The 18,021-nt window shown below is 43.7% G+C and overlaps 1 protein-coding gene across 1 annotated transcript; it reads left to right on the forward strand.

Annotated features, from left to right (window-relative positions):
- The first annotated feature begins 14,031 nt into the window (after positions 1–14,031).
- Positions 14,032–17,406, forward strand: KRTDAP (keratinocyte differentiation associated protein). Its single transcript, XM_031963803.1, has 6 exons — positions 14,032–14,228; positions 15,492–15,530; positions 15,641–15,682; positions 16,097–16,141; positions 16,852–16,899; positions 17,203–17,406. The coding sequence occupies exons 1-6, from the start codon at positions 14,037–14,039 to the stop codon at positions 17,239–17,241; spliced, it is 405 nt and encodes a 134-aa protein (XP_031819663.1). The 5' UTR covers positions 14,032–14,036; the 3' UTR covers positions 17,242–17,406.
- Positions 17,407–18,021: the final 615 nt, after the last annotated feature.

The raw sequence follows: 18,021 nt of genomic DNA on the forward strand, positions 1-18,021 counted from the left end.
AAAGGGGAAGTAGTGGATCTGCAGTGAAGGAACCCCAGTCTTAATCTTCTTCCACAAAGCCATCTTTTCAGTTGCTCATGTCTTACTTTCTTCCATCCGCAAAATCAGGAGACTATCGCCCATCCTAGTCACCTCCCAACGCTTGGGTGAAAAGAGGGCTCCTCAGAGGCAATCAGTGAAGTTGCAGCCAGAAGGGTCAGGGCTAAAATGAACCTCTGGGGAGGACTCAGAGAGAGAGAGAGAGAGAGAGAGAGACAGACCAGTATCAGAGAGTCAGAGAGAGAAACACAGGGAAGGATAGAGAGTTAGAAATAGAGCAGAGACAGAGATGGAAAGTACGGATATAAAGACATCACCCCTCTCCCATAGACATGTAGAACCATCCCAGAGATAAGTGGACATCTCTCTGACTCCCAGAAAGAGTGTGAGATATCTTCCCAAAGAGAAGATTTCAGCAAGCAACCATCCTAAAGGGAAATAGGAATAACTCTGCCCAAGAGCCAGGACCTCCCAAGTAACAAGGGAGTGGGAGGGAGGAGCCCCAGCCCTTTCCATGCTGTCATACTGTAACTTTCATGGCCCTTCATCGGGGAAGGCCAGATTGCTTGCCTGCTGCTCCTCTTCTCTTCAAAGTGGGAGGGGAGTAGTCTAGACCTCCCCTCCTTCCCCATCTCTCCCAGCTGCCTCTGCCTGTACTTTTATGTGCCTATGTATTGATTGGGAATTCTGAGGAAGCTCTGGCTCTGGGCAGATCCCACTCAGCTCCTTCTCTTTTTGGTTTTCAGTCTAAAAAAGAAATTCTTCCTCTGGGTTATTACAAAGACTATCTAGGGCAATGCTGAGGGGGAAATGGCAGCCAGAGTCTTTTGCTAGAATTTTGGCACATTATATACATTGACCAGGCTCTGGGTTCTTAGAACGCCCATGGAGGAGGAATACTAAGCATGGGCTTCATCCTGGAAATGCCACCTGTCTACCACAGAGGGCAGCACCAAGGGGATTTGACCAATGGCTCTTGGCTGATCACTTAGAGAGGTCCATGGTACAGTGCTAAGAGCACTGGGCTTGGAGTCAGGAGTGATTACCTCAGTTTTCTCATCTGTAAAAATTGGGATTATAATAGTGTTATTTATACAACATCTTAAAACCTGCCATTTCTCTACATTATGATGTTTGATCCTCAAATCAGAGCCGTGAAGCAATTACTCCTAAGGAATCTCCCCATTGAGTAGATATAGAGATGGAAAATCAGAGAGGCCGAGAGATTTGTCTGTGGTCACACAGCTGAAGTCTGATCTCTTCCAGCCACCAATTTGGCTCCCTTGGAATCCTCCCTCCTCCCTACTCCCCAATTCTGTGATCCAATGGGTCACCAAATTCTGTCTGCTGCATTAATCCCTGTGTCTCTGCTTATCCCCTCACCACACCACATACCCCAGTTCCAGTCCAGGCCCTTATTGAACTTCCCTTCTGGCCCCCTGCAATAGCCTCCGGGCTGGTCTGGTCTGCCTTCCATCCATCCACAGCTGAGCTTTATTCCTAGAGTTCCCTAAGAAGTCTCAGAGGCACACACCTTTCAGATTGGCTAAAATGACAGGAAAAGATAATGACAAATGTTGGAGGGGATGTGGAAAAATTGGGACACTGATACAGAGTTGGTGGAATTGCAAACAGATCCAACTATTCTGGAGAGAAATTTGGAATTATGCTCAAAAAGTTATCAAATTGAGCATACCCTTTGATCCAGCAGTGTTCCTATTGGATCTGTATCCCAAAAAGAGCATAAAAAGGGGAAAGGAAACACATGTGTAAAAATGTTTGGGGCAGCCCTTTTTGAAGTGGCAAGAAACTGGAACCTGAGGGAATGCCCATCAGTTGGAGAATGGTTGAATAAATTATGGTATATCGATGTTATGGAATATTATTGTTCTATAAGAAATGATCAGGAAGATGATTTCAGAAAGGCCTGGAGAGACTTGGATGAACTGGTGCTAAGTGAAGTGAGCAGAACCGGGAGATCATTATACACGGCAACAACAAGATTATATGATGATCAATTCTGATGGATGTGGCTCTTTCCAACAATGAGATGATTCAGACCAGTTCCAATGATTTTGTGATGGAGAAAGCCATCTACACGCAGAGAGAAGCCTGTGGGGACTGAGTGTGGATCACAACATAGCATTCTCACTTTCTCTGTTGTTTGTTTGCTTACATCCTTTTCTTTCTCATTTTTTTTTCCTTCCTGATCTGCTTTTTCTTGTGCAGCAAGATAGCTATATAAAGATGTATACATATATTGGATTTAACATATACTTTAACATATTTAACATGCACTGGACTCTCTGCCAGCTAGGGGAGGGGGTGGGGGGGGGAAGGAGGGGAAAAGTTGGAACAGAAGGTTTTGCAAGAGTCAGTGTTGAAAAATCACCCATGCATATGTCTTGTAAATAAAAAGCTTTAATAAAACAGACAAACAAAAAGGAAGTATCAGTGACACTCTAGACCCCTCTGATTGGCATTTAAAGCCCCCCCAGGTTGTCTCTGACCTTTCTAAGCCAATTATATTCCACTTGCCCCTCCTTATCCCGCCCCCCCCCCACATACCCTCCTCCAGGCCTCTGGCTGTGGCACCTGAACTAGCAGGTTACTGACCTCTTCTGTGCCTTAGTTGGCTTCTGGTCTGGCCCAGGGGCCAAATCAGATGGTCTCTATAATTCCTCCCACCCCTCTTCTGAATTCTCTGTCTCTCTGAGGTTAAAGAGGGAGGTCGGGGTGGGGGCCTAGTGAGGAGTCCAGGACCGGAGGATGGGCTGATGCAGATTGGACAGAAGCAGGGTGACAAGGCTTATCTCTAGTGGTTTCCAAGGAGTCTGAATTCTCCACGATGTCAACATTCTGAATCACGCACCCGCCAAGAAATAGACAAAAGTTCATTGTATGGTGCAGAACAGATGATTAGGAATAATAACAATATTTCCCATTTACATAGTTCTTTGAGGTTTGCAAGACACTTAATGTGTCTTATCTCCTTTGATTCTCACAACAAACCTGGGAGGTAGGTGTAATTACCCCCTTGGCAGATGAGGTAACCAGAGCTGAGAGAGTTTGGGGCCAAGTGCTCAGGGTCACCCCGAGGTGCCTGATGCAACGTGAGATGAATGCAGGTCTTCTTGGCTCCCAACACGAGGCTCTAATGACCAAGATGGGGGGATAAGGCCGGCCTGCGGCTCGATGAGGGAGCAATCCCATCAGGCCCCACTGGGCCCAGGTGGAACCAGCTCCACAGAGAGCCAGAAGCACGATCCAGGCTGCCTGCCAATCTTGGATCTCACTCCCTCTCCTCCTTCCAAGTCTGGCTCCAAGCTGCCTTCCTCCTTCCCTGGGAAGCCGAAGGTTTGATGCCAGCAGCATCTGATCCCTCCCCCTCCGCCTCCCCCTTTGCACAACATCCACTTGTGAGAGCTTTTTCATTGTCTGGGGGACACAAGAGCCAATTCGTCCAAAATGGAACTTGTCTTCCCTCCCGAATCTGGCCCTCCTCTTGACTTGCCTATTTTGGCTGATGTGCCATCCTCCTCCTGGGCGCCAGACTTTTACTCCTTCCTTTCTCTTTCTGAACCTGGGGGCACAGTCAGTTTTGTTGCTTCTCCCTCTGAAATGTGTTTTGAATCCGATCTGTTCTCCTTAGATTTCACCATTGACTTCCCATCTCAGCTCCCTTAAACCATACTTCTCTCCCTGTCTCTGGTTGCTCATCACTCAATCAACAAGCATTTATTGAGCACTGACTGGGTGCCAGAGACTGGTTCAACCTCTGGAGATACAAAAAAAGAGGAAACTTTTTTTTGCATGTTCTTGAGAAGTTTGCACGCCTTCCTTTCCAAGGAATCCTTCAAGAGTTGCCAATCCAATTTTCTCATGGCATTGACCTGCTTTTATCTCTTTTCTGTTCAAGACTTTATGGCCATTTGGATAAAATTTAATTAAAAAAAAAAAAGCCCTTATCCTGGCATTCAGAGCACTGTTTCAGGTGCAAAGACAAAAACAAAACAGTTGTTGTCCTCAAGGAGCTTACATTTTTTGTTTTAATTCCTTCTCTTTTTTTTATTAAAGCTTTTTATTTTCAAAACATATGCATGGATAATTTTTAAACATTGACCCTTGCAAAACTTTGTGTTCCAAATTTCACCCCCTCTTTCCCTCACCCTTTTCTCTAGATGGCAAGTAATCCAATATATGTTAAACATGTGTTAAATCTGATATATGAATGCATATTTATACGATTATCTTGCTCCACAAAAAAAGTCAGATCAAAAAGGAATAAAATGAAAGAGAAAACAAAATGCAAGCAAACAACAACAGAGAAAGTGGGAATGTTAAGTTGTGATCCACACTCAGTTCCCAGGGTCCTCTCTCTGGGTGTGGATGGCTCTCTTCATCACTGAACAATTGGAACTGGTTTGAATCATCTCATTGTTGAAGAGAGATACATCCATCAGAATCGATCGTGGTATAGTCTTGTTGTTGCTTGTACAATGACCCAGGAGATCATTGTGCTGCTCTTTTCACTTAGCATCAGTTTACCTAAGTCTCAAGGAGCTTACATTCTAAGAGGGAAGAAAACAAATACATTGAGACTAGAAACAAGCTGAGCTGGGGACTAGGAAGGGCCCCATGCAAAATGTGCATGAAGTGTTCCTGGAAGGGATCCAGGGATTCCAAGGGGGGGAGATGGGAAGGAATCCCCTGCAGGTATGGGAGGGCCAGTGAAAAGAACGGAGGCTGCTGCTGAGGAGCAGCAGAAGGCCGGCCTCGAATCCACCGAATCCATGGAGGAAAATTAGATGGAATCAGGTCATGAAGAGCTTTAAATAGAGGAGCCTGTACACGTTTAACCACTTTCTAATCTAGACTATAGTTATACGGGTCTGTCTCACTCCCTTTCCCAGATTAAAAACTCCTTGCGGGCAGAGTCTATCGTTCCCATCTCTGTATCTTCAGGCCCAGCATGATCTCGGGGATGTAGCGGGGACTTGGAAAGCTTGTGGAATCCAACAGGACTATATTACATCCCCTTTCCTCACTGCCCAGTGACCCGTATGCAGACCTACATTTCCCAGAAAGGGCAGGTCCTTGTTGTTAACTGATTTCCTAAGGCCTGGAGGGAAGGGCTGGTGAGGGGGAGACCACGAGGACGGGCATCCTGGAAGCAGGAAATCACCACCATGAAACTGGGGTCCCCGATAGCAAAAAAGCTTTTGAACCTCTCAGGTCCTGTGTGGGTGATGGTATAGAGGAAGGCAGTAAAATCCGTGCCTTTGAGTGCTCCCAATGTAAAAGGGGAAAGAAAGCCAGTTAGGGTTACTCACATCTTCCACCACTCGGCCATTTTCATCTGTTGTCCCGGGTATCTGGGAAACTCTTCCTCCTCATGTCCACTCTCAGCTTCCCTCAAGACTCAGCTCAAGTCCCACCATCGCCAAGAAGTCTCCTTCATTTGAGTGCTCTCCTTCAGAAATTCTCTCCACTCTACCCTGGCTATGTCTACGCAAACACAACTGTTTGCATGTTATCTTCCCATCAAAAGGTGAGCTCCTTGGAAACAGGGTCTGAGGTTTTTGTTTTTGTATTTCTCCACATCCCTAGCAATTAGCCCAGTATTTGGCACACAGGAGGTGTTTAATAAATGTTTACAAGCAAAGAAAGTTACCCTGCTACCAGCTCAGCACTGTGCTTCCTTCACTGCTGTGGACCCCGGGAACCCATCAGAAAAAGGAGAGCTCTTGCCCCAAGAAGGGCAAAGTTAATTAGGGAAATTTCCCTGGAAGATGAAAAGTTTTAGCAGGCATCAAGAACATGTACCGTGTACCAGGAAAGGGCTGGGTGGCCGAGGGAAAGCTGTGCCATGGAAGAAGTCAAACCTGTTGTCTATCACTGACTGTTTACATGAAGAAATCGATAGGATTGGGAGAAAGATAAGGATGTCCCAGATCTGAGCATCCTATTTCTCATCACCTGCAGCCACACGGGAGTCCTCCTCTAAGCCTCAGGTATCTTCCTGCTTCTCATCCCCCCTTGAAATTGTCTTCATCATTTTCCAAGTCACTTGTCCCTCAGCCCCTTCCCAAAATCCAGGCTCCCTGATCCCCGGCCTTAGGCGTGTCTGACCTGGAGCAATCAGGGCTGTGCCTCTCTTTGTACCTAGGATCATGTCCCAGCAGATCTGGGGTGCGGTGGGGGAAGGGGGAAGAGCTGTGGGAAGAGGGGCTCTCTAGTAGCCTCAGAAAGAGACTGAAATCAGTGGAGTCTTTCTATTAGGAACTTCCAGCACCCACAGGCAATGCTGCTTCATGGATGGAGCTGAGCCATCAACTTTAGTCCATCTGCCCACTATAGACTCTACCAGTACCCATCTGTTCTCACTGCGGCTAACCTGAGTCAGGCAAAATATCCTTCCGCCAGGGCCTACCTCACCTGCCCTGTGACTTGTCCCCCACACTGCCCCAAATGTCCTTCACAGGCCATTGCACTAATCTTCCAATGCACAGCTTGAATCAAGCTGCTCTCTGACTCAAAAGCCTTCCATGACTCCCCATTACTTATGGGATAAAAATTCAGCTTCCTTAGATTGACATTCAAAGTCCTCCATAAGATGGCTCCAACTCACCGTTCCTGCCTCCCACATTTTGTCCTCATTATTTCTTCAAACCTATCCAAGCATTCTGGATTGTGTGCCTTTGACTGCAAAGTCCCTCTCTAGCTCTTTCTTTTTCCTCTTTCTCTCTCTTCCTTTTCTCTCTCTCTCTCAATCTCTCTCTCTCTCTCTCTCTCTCTCTCTCTCTCTCTCTCTCTCTCTCCTCTCTCTCTCTCCTTTCTTTCTTCTTCCTCTTTCTCTCTCTCTCTCTCTCTCTCTCTCTCTCTCTCTCTCTCTCTCTCTCTCTCTCCTTTCTTTCTTTTTCCTCTTTCTCTCTCCTCTCTCTCTTCTCTCTCTCTCTCTCTCTCTCTCTCTCTCTCTCTCTCTCTCCTTTCTTTCTTTTCCTCTTTCTCTCTCCTCTCTCTCTCTCTCTCTCTCTCTCTCTCTCTCTCTCTCTCTCCTTTCTTTCTTTTTCCTCTTTCTCTCTCCTCTCTCTCTTTCTCTCTCTTTCTCTCTCCTCTCTCTCTCTCTCTCTGTCTCTCTCTCTCTCCTCTCTTTCTCTCTCTCTTCTCTCTCTGTCTCTCCCTCTCTCTCTCTCATGCCTTCTCTAACACTCCCAACTATTCTTCAATCTCAGTCTCCACTTAACCTTCCAAACCTACCCCTCTGAGAAACCTTCCTAATCTCCCCAGATGAAAATGAACTCATCAGACTTTGTTTAGGCTTCTCTGTTGGTTTCTAATAATCATGTGATAATAACTAGCATTTATAGAGGGCTTTAAAGTTAGTAAATTATTTTGTAAATATCTCATTGCATCCTCACAATATCTTGGGAAGTAGGTGCTATTATTATCCCCATTTTACATATGAGGAAACTGAGACAGATTCAGGTAAGTGACTCACCCAGGACCACACAGGTAGGAAGTCTGTGAGACTGGCTTGAACTCAGGTCATCCTGACTTTAGATAAAGAACTACTCATTGCTCTGCCTCTACCTGCCCAGCCTACCTTGGATTATTGTTATATGTACTTGCCTCAGTTCCCACGCTAGACTGTACGCTCCCTGAGGGCAGAGACTGAATCTCCTTCTTCTCCATCTTCCTCTGAGTCATTTAACATGTACCTAAGTGCTAAGTGGGCAGTTAGAGGGTGCAGGGATAATGGTTAAGCCTAGAATCAAGAAGACCTGAGTTCAAATGCAGCCACAAATACTTCCCAGCTGTGTGACCCTGGAAACGTCACTTAATTCTGTTTGCCTCAGTTTCCTCCTCTGTAAAATGAGATGAAGAAAGAAAAGGCAAACTCCTCTAAGAGCTTTGCCAAGAAAACCTCAAAATGGACTGAATTGACTAAACAACAATGAAAAAGGGCTAAGTAACTCTCCAGGTGCCCCCAAGAGCTTATTAAATAGCTAGAAGTTTATTGTCAGCCTGATTTCCCCTCCCCTGGTTCCCCACTTTCCCCAGCACATTCCCATACCTTGTCACCCGAGGATGTTCACTAAAAAAAAAAAAATTAAAAATTTTTTTAAAATAACAAAAATCTCATTTTAACATTTAGCATTAGGTTGGAACAAAATCTAAATCAGGAAAGTGAATTTCTTAAAAAAACAATAGTCAAGGGGCAGCTAGTTGATGCAGTGGATAGAGCACCAGCCCTGAAGGCAGGAGGACCTGAGTTCAAATCTGAACTCAAATACTTAACACTTCCTGGCTGTGTGACCTTGGGCAAGTCACTTAACTTCAACTGCCTCAGCCAAAAAAAAAAAAGCCAAAAAACAGTGGGGCAGCAGGTGTCTCAGTGGATAGAGCACCAACCCTGAAATCGGGAAGACCTGAGTTCAAATCCAGCCTCAGATACTTAACACCTCTTAGCTGTGTGACCCTGGGCAGTCACTTAACCTCAATTGCCTCAGGGAGGAAAAGAAAAAAAACACAATAGCCAGAGAATGAACTCCAAAATGCAAAAGAAATCACTTGGGAGTGATGACGAGGGATTGTCCAAATCCCTGATCTCTGGCTTTTCTCTGTCCACTTTCCACATCCAAACTCTCGGAGCTGATCCTGAAACTGACAAAGGAGCCCCTGGCTAATTAGTTGTTAATAAACAATAATTCATTACTGATTAAAACCTCCTCCTCCAGAAAGTCTTCCTAGATTAACCTCACCCACCACGATCATTCCTCGGCTTTATCTTCTTACACAATGAGCACCGAGGTGCAGTCATTTGAACTTGTTGCTATATGATTTGGTTGGTATGTTGTGTGTACATCTGTGTGCGTATGTGTGTGTGGGAGTTGTTACTATTGCTCCAGGCGCTGCCCACAGCAGGCTGGCGCAAATGGATCCCTGATCCCTGGGGATCTCTCTGGGGGCAAAAAGCTGAAAAGTAGGAGGCAAGAGGCTTCGGGTCTCGGGAGGACTAGAGCTCGATCAGTAAGGAGCATTTAGCAAGCGTGCACCTGCTGGCCAGGTACCATCCTAGGCCCTGGAGATGCTGAGACAGGGAATAAAGCGCTCCCTGCGTCCCGAGGAGGCGGCAGATACAAAGCGACACAAAAATTCCGCCTCTGACTGTGTGATCCTGGGCAAGTCCCTCTACTGGGAGGAGAACCCGAACTTTGCATTCTGGATCTCTTTAGCAATCTGCGGAAATCTAGAATCTGCTTTTTAAACACAAAAAATCACAGGATAACCAGGGAAACTGATTGTGTTGATGTAGAGTTGCTAAAATATTTTTTACAAAAACAAGAACAGATAAACAAGAGAAAGAAATTCTGCGTACAACTATACATTTCAGAGAAGGTGGAGATCTGCACAGAGAGGGGAAGTGTCCCTATCAGGAAGTTCCCTATAGCAACAAAATCACAGGTTCCAGCCCTTCTCCCCTTCCCTATAATTGATAGCTCGCTCCAAGGTGGGGAAGTCCCTGAGGTGGGGGATAAGGAAAGGTAGAAAGAAGGGAATCTTTGAGGAGAGGGACTCTGAGGGAGCAAATTTTGGGGGTCAAAGGAGAACCAGAGAGAGGCCAGTTTAACTGGATCTCGGAGCCTGAGATGAGGAGCGATGGCTCTTAAATTACAATTGGGGTTCAACCAAGACAAACTTCAAAGATTCCCCCACCTAGTAAAATATCCGTACAGGGTTTCCAGTTGCATCAGAGCACAGGCTGAAGAGCCGGTTTCTCAGATAAGGTCTTGGTTGGCTGTGCAAGCAGTTATTGCATTTTCTTGCACCTCCTAGTTATGCTTGTAACCAGTTAAACCATAGTAGCCTTTCTATGGAGGTGGCTGCTTGATTAGGAATGATGTTTTATTATCTATTAAAGACTGACCTCAGTTGGGGGCGGGAAGGAAGTGGGTTACCTAAATGGAGATGTCTACTAGAGTTTAAGAGGCTTTGCTCCTCTCCTCTGAATGGGTGACCCTAGTTTGATCTTTCTTTCTTCCTGTATTTTATTTAGCCCATTCTTTATCTCGGAGCCCAATATTAGACTGACCACCAAACTGAAGGTCTATAGAGCTGTTTGCTGACTTCCTTGGTGTATGTCTGTAAAACCTGGGCACTGCACCACCACCGTGCCGAGAAACTGAATGGCTTCCCTTTGAGTTGTCTTAGAAAGATTCTGAAGATCACCTGGCAGGATCAGGTACAAGACATTGAGGTCCTTTTTTGAACTAAACTGCCAAGTGTTCCAATTCTAGTGCAGAGGGCACAGCTCTGTTGGGCTGGAGACATTGTTCAAATGTCAAATGTCCGCTTGCCAGAAAGATTATTTTATGGAGAACTCACATGGACCACACAAGATGTTCAGAAGAAGTGATATTCTCAAGATCTCTCTCAGAAACTTTAGAATTAATGGGAAATGCTGGCATAGGACCTCCCAGCATGGCGTGCCCTTGTCAGAGAAGATGTGCTCCATGAGCAAAGCAGAACTAAATTAGCTCAGAAGAAATACAAGATGTACAAAGTTAGAGAAGCCCCCCCCCTCCAAATTCACAGGATTTCTTTGTGCCTGACCTGTGGCAGAGCCTTTTAAACTCATATTGGTCTGATTTGCCACTGGATACACTGTAACTCAAGTGATGTCATTTTGGTCCTCTTTGAGAGTGAAGAACAATGGTACTGATACTTAAACCAGGAAGCACCAAAACAGAGAAAGAAAATTACAGGCCAATCTCTATAATGAATATTGATGCAAAAAATTTTAAATAAAATATTAGCAAAGAAAGTGAATGACAACAACCAACCAATCTAAGTTCAAGATGATAATTGTCCACTAAGGTCTTGAATGATTCTAAGGTGAAAGGAAGGATATTTGTATCTTGGGAAAGAAAAGGGTAGAGAGGGAAAGTCCAATCTGGGTGATCTTATCAGTTTCCTTTGGTTTCAAGCACTATCTCTGTGCAGATGATCATCAGATCTACTTAACTTCTCTCCTGACCTCCAAACTCACATCTCCAAATGCCTATTAGTTGGAAAGATATCTTAAACTCAACATGTTATGTTTTCCTCCCATTCCTATTGCTTTTTTTTTTTTTTTTTTTTGGTTTTTATTTAATAGCCTTCCATCTACAGGACATATGCATGGGTAACTTCACAGCACCAACAATTGCCAAACCTCTTGCCCCAATTTTCCACCCCCCACCCCCCACCCCTCACCCCCTCCCCCAGATGGCAGGACGACCAGTAGATGTTAAACACATCAAAATACAAATTAGATACACAACAAGCATACATGACCAAAACGCCATTTCGCTGTACAAAAAGAATCAGACTCTGAAATATTGTACAATTAGCTTGTGAAGGAAATCAAAAATGCAGGTGTGCATAAATATAGGGATTGGGAATTCAATGTAATGGTTTAGTCATCTCCCAGAGTTCTTTTTCTGGGTATAGCTAGTTCAGTTCATTACTGCTCCATTAGAAATGATTTGGTTGATCTCGTTGCTGAGGATGGCCTGATCCATCAGAACTGGTCATCATCTAGTATTGTTGTTGAAGTATATAATGATCTCCTGGTCCCGCTCATTTCACTCAGCATCAGTTCGTGTAAGTCTCTCCAGGCCTTTCTGAAATCATCCTGTTGTATATCTAACTTTTCTAATATTCTATTTATTTCTTTAAATTCCTTCTTGTTTATTTTGTGGTTCAATTTATCTAGTTCTGAGAGAGCAAGGTTGAGATCCCCATTAGTATAATTTTGCTGTCTATTTCTTCTTGCAACTTTCTTAACTTCTCTAGGAATTTGGATGCTCTACCAGTTGGTACATATATGTTTAGTATTGATATTACTTCATTATCTATAACAAGATGTAGTTTCCTTCCTTGTCTTTTAAAATTACATCTAATACTGCTTTTGTTTGATCTGCTTTTATTACTTCTGTTAAAACATAATAGATTCTATTCCAGCCTTTTACCTTTACTCTGTATGTATCTCTCTGCTTCAAATTTGTTTCTTGTAAACAATAGTTCATGTTGGTCTCTCCAGGCTTCTCTGAAATCCTCCTGTTGGTCATTTCTTACAGAACAGTAATATTCCATAATATTCATATACCACAATTTATTCAGCCATTCTCCAACTGATGGACATCCATTCAGTTTCCAGTTTCTAGCCACTACAAAAAGGGCTGCCACAAACATTCGTGCACATACAGGTCCCTTTCCCTTCTTTATAATCTCTTTGGGATATAATCCCAGTAGTAACACTGCTGGATCAAAGGGTATGCACAGTTTGATAACTTTTTGAGCATAGTTCCAAACTACTCTCCAAAATGGTTGGATTCGTTCACAACTCCACCAACAATGAATCAATGTCCCAGTTTTCCCACATCCCCTCCAACAATCATCATTATTTTTTCCTGTCATCTTAGCCAATCTGACAGGTGTGTAGTGGTATCTTAGAGTTGTCTTAATTTGCATTTCTCTGATTAATAATGACTTGGAGCATCTTTTCATATGATTAGAAATAGTTTCAATTTCTTCATCTGAGAATTGTCTGTTCATATCCTTTGACCATTTTTCAATTGGAGAATGGCTTGATTTTTTATAAATTAGAGTTAATTCTCTATATATTTTGGAAATGAGGCCTTTATCAGAACCTTTGACTGTAAAAATATTTTCCTATTGCTTTAAAAAAAAAAAAACAAACCTATGTCAAGGACACTACCAATTTCTCAGATTTGTAATCTAGTCATCCTGGGATTATTATTAATTTTTGTTTTTTTTACCAACCTCCCCTCAACATGTTAGGTTTTCCTCCCATTCCTATTACCTCCCCCCCAAAAAACCTATGTCAAGGACATTACTAACTTCTCAGATTTGTAATCTAGTCACCCTGCGATTATTATTATTTTTTTAACCAACCTCCTCTCACTCCCATAATCCAATTAATTGCCAGATTCTGTCAATTCTTTCCTCTCTTATGTATACCCCCTTCTCTCCCCTGCCCCCATTGGGTTATTGCAGTAACTGCTGTGTGGGGGGATTGTCTGCCCCAAGCCTCTCCCCACTTCAATCTGTTTTCAACTCAGCCGTCAAATTGATCTTGCTAAAAGGGCAGGCCTGAGACCCTGCCACTCCCACTCAATAAACTCCAGTGGCTCCCTATTACCTCCAGGATTAGGAGATACAAAGGCTTTCAAAGTTTTTAATAATCTGACCCCTTCCTGATTAGATATGGTGACCCTGGCCTCCTGGCTCTTCCTCACATGAGACACTCCATCTACCAACTTGGAATATTTTCATTGAGTCGAACTAGAATCCCTGCTCTTCTCATCTCTGCCTCCTGGCTCCCCTCAAGGCCCAGCTGAGGTCCCTCCTTCTGCAGGAAGCCTTCCCTGGTCCTGCCTCTTCTATTAGCAAGGACTGGATCTCCAATGCTTAGTACAATGCCTGGCACTTAGTAGGTGTTTCTTAAAGGTTAGTTGATCAATCGACAATTCTGTTGTTTTACAGAGGAGGAAACAAATCCAGAGAAGTTGTCACACAGGTAATAAGGGGCAGAGGAGGATTTTTAACCTAGATTCTCTGAACTGCATTTAGCTTCAGCTGCTAAGTGAGAATGACTTAGAACTTGGCACTGAGATAAACTGAATATTAATTAAGAGGAAAATATCTAAGGACTGGGGGGACAAGACATTTGCATCGTGGGAAGGAAATGAGAGAATTGGGTGGAGGAAGTCAAGGACTAGGGGGCAGGATAATTGGGTCCTAATACTGATCCCTGTGAATAACAGGTTTGCCCTGTCTTTATCCCATCCCCAAGTTTGTGAACAACTCTATTGATGCCCTACCTTCCCAGTGCCTGGGGCAGAGCTGGAGTTGTGAAATCATTTTCAAATGGGAAACAGTATAGTACCCCCTCCCTGAGCCCAAGGGATGGGTGGTGGGATCTAGGTATGAGTCAGTGGGGTGGGAGCCCTAGTTCTCTACACGTTCACCTCCTGGGGGATATAAAGGACAAGGGCTGGGGCCCCGCCTCAGAGCACCCCAAACCAGTCATCATGAAGGTCCCTGTCCTTTTTGTCATCGTTCTGCTCTCTCTCCTGGCTCTCCACTCTGCCCAGGGGGCTGCCCTAGGAGAATCTCAGGTAGGTACACAGTTATTTGTTGGTACCCTCTCTATGAGTCCCAGTGCTTTCTCTTCTTGGGGGAGGGAAATTGGTACTCATACTACTTCATTTCTTATAATGGTAATTCAGAGGCTAAATGAGAACTAGTGACTGGAAAGGCTCCGGGATAGGGCAGGAGAGAGAATACCTCTATTCCTGGGAGGGAGGACTGGATGTCTGGGAGGAAAGCAAGCAGAGATTGATTGAATGTCTGAGCTCCAAACTCCAATATGCTACCACTTTCATCCCTGCAGCCCTTCTTTTTGAAGTGTAGATGTCATGGAGAGCCAAGATTAGGGACAATTTTTGGTCTTCTATGGCTGTCCCCAATCTTAGGCTCTTCATGACATCTACACCATCGGTGTGTGTGTAACATGTACGTGTACATGTGTGTGTTTCATATATATATTATATACACACACACACACACACACATATATATATATATATATATATATATCCACATATTTGCATAAACACATGTTTTTCTAGATAGTAACCATGGCTGTTTAATGTTGCCTTTGCCAAGGAAAAGGGTACAAGACCCTGGGTCATGGAAATCTAAAGTGTACAATGCATGATGGGGAAGAGGAAAACTGGAGTTTAAGGAGAACAGGTCAGGGGCCATTAAGGAGAAATGGAAAGCAACCATGAAGGAATAGAGATATGTGAGGAACAGGGTTATATAGACTTAACACTGGAAGGGCTTGACTCAGAAGTCAGAGTCGAACCTCCTCAAGTTGAGTGATTTTTCTATGATCACACAGTCAGCATCTGGGGAAGGAAGGATTTGAATTCAGGTTTTGCCGCCTCCAAGCCCAACGTGCCATCTTGTAGAAGTCAGAAACATGGTGGTCCCAGTTGGGAAAAGTGAGCCTTCAGTTCTGAACTTTATCTGTTGACTAAGATAGGTTTTCGCTTGAAGATTTCCCTTTTCTCCTTATTCAGTGTTCATGTTCTTCATAGATAATTTCTACCAAGGACTAGACTGGACAGTGAAAAATGAGGAAGGCATAGCTCTCAAATTCCCTTTGGAGCCCATTCTTGCTACTTACCAATACTCCATCTTCCCCTTCCTTCCATTCCCACTCCCCTCTCCCAGAGAAGATAAACGAAAATTCAGGAGAGATGACTTGAGGATGGCACAATCAAAATATTATTCAGGTCAAGGAGCAAATCCATTGACAAAGAAAAATGATGATAATTTGTCTTTTTTCCCCCTCTCTCTTCTCCACTTCCTAGGGAGGGACCACTGAGCCTAATTATGTAGAGAGTTCTGAGGTAAGCAACCTCCTTTCTTCTCCCTATTTCTTGCACTTGCCCTTCAAATGCCATTGAACCTTCTTCACATTGTCTTAATACTTCCATTTTTTTTTTTTTTTTTTACCTAGAACACAGACACACAGTTCCTGAATGTGGACAGGTGGCGATCTGTAAGTATGAGTTTTTGTTACTCCGTTTTCTTATAAAATAGGCAAGATCCTATATCCACATTGATTAACGAGCTCCTCTCCCCGGCTCAAAAATTGGATAACTTTGTTGAGAGTTCACAATACTTTGGGGAATGATCTCAACTTCCTTCCAAACCCTTTGAAAAAATCTCCATCTGGGGCAGCTAGATGGTACAGTGGATAGAGAACAGGCCCTGAAGTCAGGAGGACTTGAGTGCAAATTCAGCCTCAGACACTTAACACGCCCTAGCTGTGTGACCCTGGGCAAGTCACTTAATCCCAATTGCCTCAGGGGGAAAAAAATTGTCCTTCTTCTTCAGGGTAAGTGCTGGGATGGGATATGCATCCCATCTCTCCCTCATATCTCACTTGTTCCTTCTTTCCCTCTCCTTACAGGCCTTTCAGAGCAAGGAATTCCTAAACTGGCATGCCCTCTTTGAGGTAAGTAAGTGCTTTGCCCTCTTGCCCCCGCTCAAGGTGAGCCCAGCTCACAGAGATTCTCCTATGTTCTGGGACATGCAATAGGAAAAATAACTTTAAAAATCATCATTATTATTCTACAACATATCCTGGCAGATTCTGTCCAGCAAATTACCCTACAGAACTCCTGCCAATTGTGGGAATGAGAAGAAGGGGGGAGAAAGCCACACATTAAATTCATTCATAGAATCCCAGAATTCTCCAGATCAGAGAGATGTCAGGGATCCTCACACCTGGCTACATCACTTGATGAGAAAAGTCAAGTTCATCACTGAGATGATTGGTGAAATCAAAAAATATACAAATACAAAAGACCTCAAATTTAGAGTTGGAAACACCCCCTGAGATCATCTCCAGGGAAACTACTCGCCTTGTTTAGGGTCCCACAAATATCAGAGACAGCATTTGAGCCACGGGTCCAGAGCTGCTGGTCATTCCTTGGGATCATCTTGCCTCAGTTGGTAATAATCAAGACTAGAATCTGGGTCTCCTTTGTTCTTTTCCCTAGACCCCCACTGGCATATGTTCAGTATAAAGTAGGATGATAATTTAATTTATATAAAGGTAGATGTGAACATCAACTATTAAAGGGATGATCCCTCAGCCACACTCATTCTTACTGCTCCCATAATACCCTCAGACTCTTGGATCGTATCTTTATTCTCTCCTAGGCTATTAAAGAAAAACTCCCCTTCCTCAACTGGGAAGCCCTCCCCAAGGTAAGAAGTTGGGGGGTGTTGAGAGGGTCCAAAAAGTTTAAAGGGAGGAAGGAGGAAGAGACACAATTGGGATAGATGCAGGAGGTTTAGGAGTGATTGCCTCCTGCTATCATATGTGGACAAATGGGAACGTGGCTAATGAAGCATAGAGACGAATGGAACCTTAGACCCCTGAACTTGAAGTTTTTGTGAAGTGTTCATTCTCACTGATTCCTATCTGGACCTCAGTTTCCTCCCAGAGACCTCCATTTCCCTGGGACACATGGATCCCCATTTGAACATTTTTCTTCTTCCTTTTTCCAGTTGAAGGGAATGAGGAGTATGATTCCTGATGCACACTGACATTCCAAATACACAGGACCTGGACCAACACCCCCATAATGAAACCCTGATTTTCAACACTTAAACTACTCTGGGAACTTGGGGGACGAATCTGGGATCTGCTTCATCCCAGACATCTCCCATTGCCCTGTAAGTCTAATAAAAATGATTCCACCTTTGAAACCCTCCTGTACCTCTCATTCCTTTTATTTTTCGTTCAGGAATGGAGCCAGTGTTTTAAGCTAGAAAACTGAATGGCAACACTGAATAGAGATGCTCTTTGCTCAGTGAAATACTTGACTCGCTGCAATCTTTGATTATCCATTTTGTTGTTACCGAGGATTCTTAACTGTAATTGATGGTTGTTGCCGTAATAGTACATGGCTTGTATTTCTACCTCTAGTACTGGGCTTTATGTGCTGGATTTTTAATATCCTTGAGTTTGGGCAAGTGCATAAGTCATCTTTTTTTAAAAATTTTTTTTATTTTTAAGAAACATGGTTTACTTGCACAAAATTGATCAGTTTTGAAAGACTGCTAATTTCCTTGAAGGGAAGTGTTTTTTGGTGGGTGTGAAAGAATAAGAGAGAGCATTTAAACTTCTGCAAAACCAATCAACAAATTTTAAAAAATCTTTATGTCATATACAACATATCGTACCTCTGGACCCCTGCCTCTACAAAGGAATGGAAGAGGTGCCTTCTCATGTATCTTTCTGGGACCAAGCCAAGCACTGATTTATATAATGTAGGTACGGTCATTTCCATCAGAGAGGTACAAATATAAGTTCAATGAAATCAC

Source organism: Sarcophilus harrisii, chromosome 3, assembly GCF_902635505.1.
Source record: "Sarcophilus harrisii chromosome 3, mSarHar1.11, whole genome shotgun sequence".
In the NCBI taxonomy this organism is placed as follows: Eukaryota; Metazoa; Chordata; class Mammalia; order Dasyuromorphia; family Dasyuridae; genus Sarcophilus; species Sarcophilus harrisii.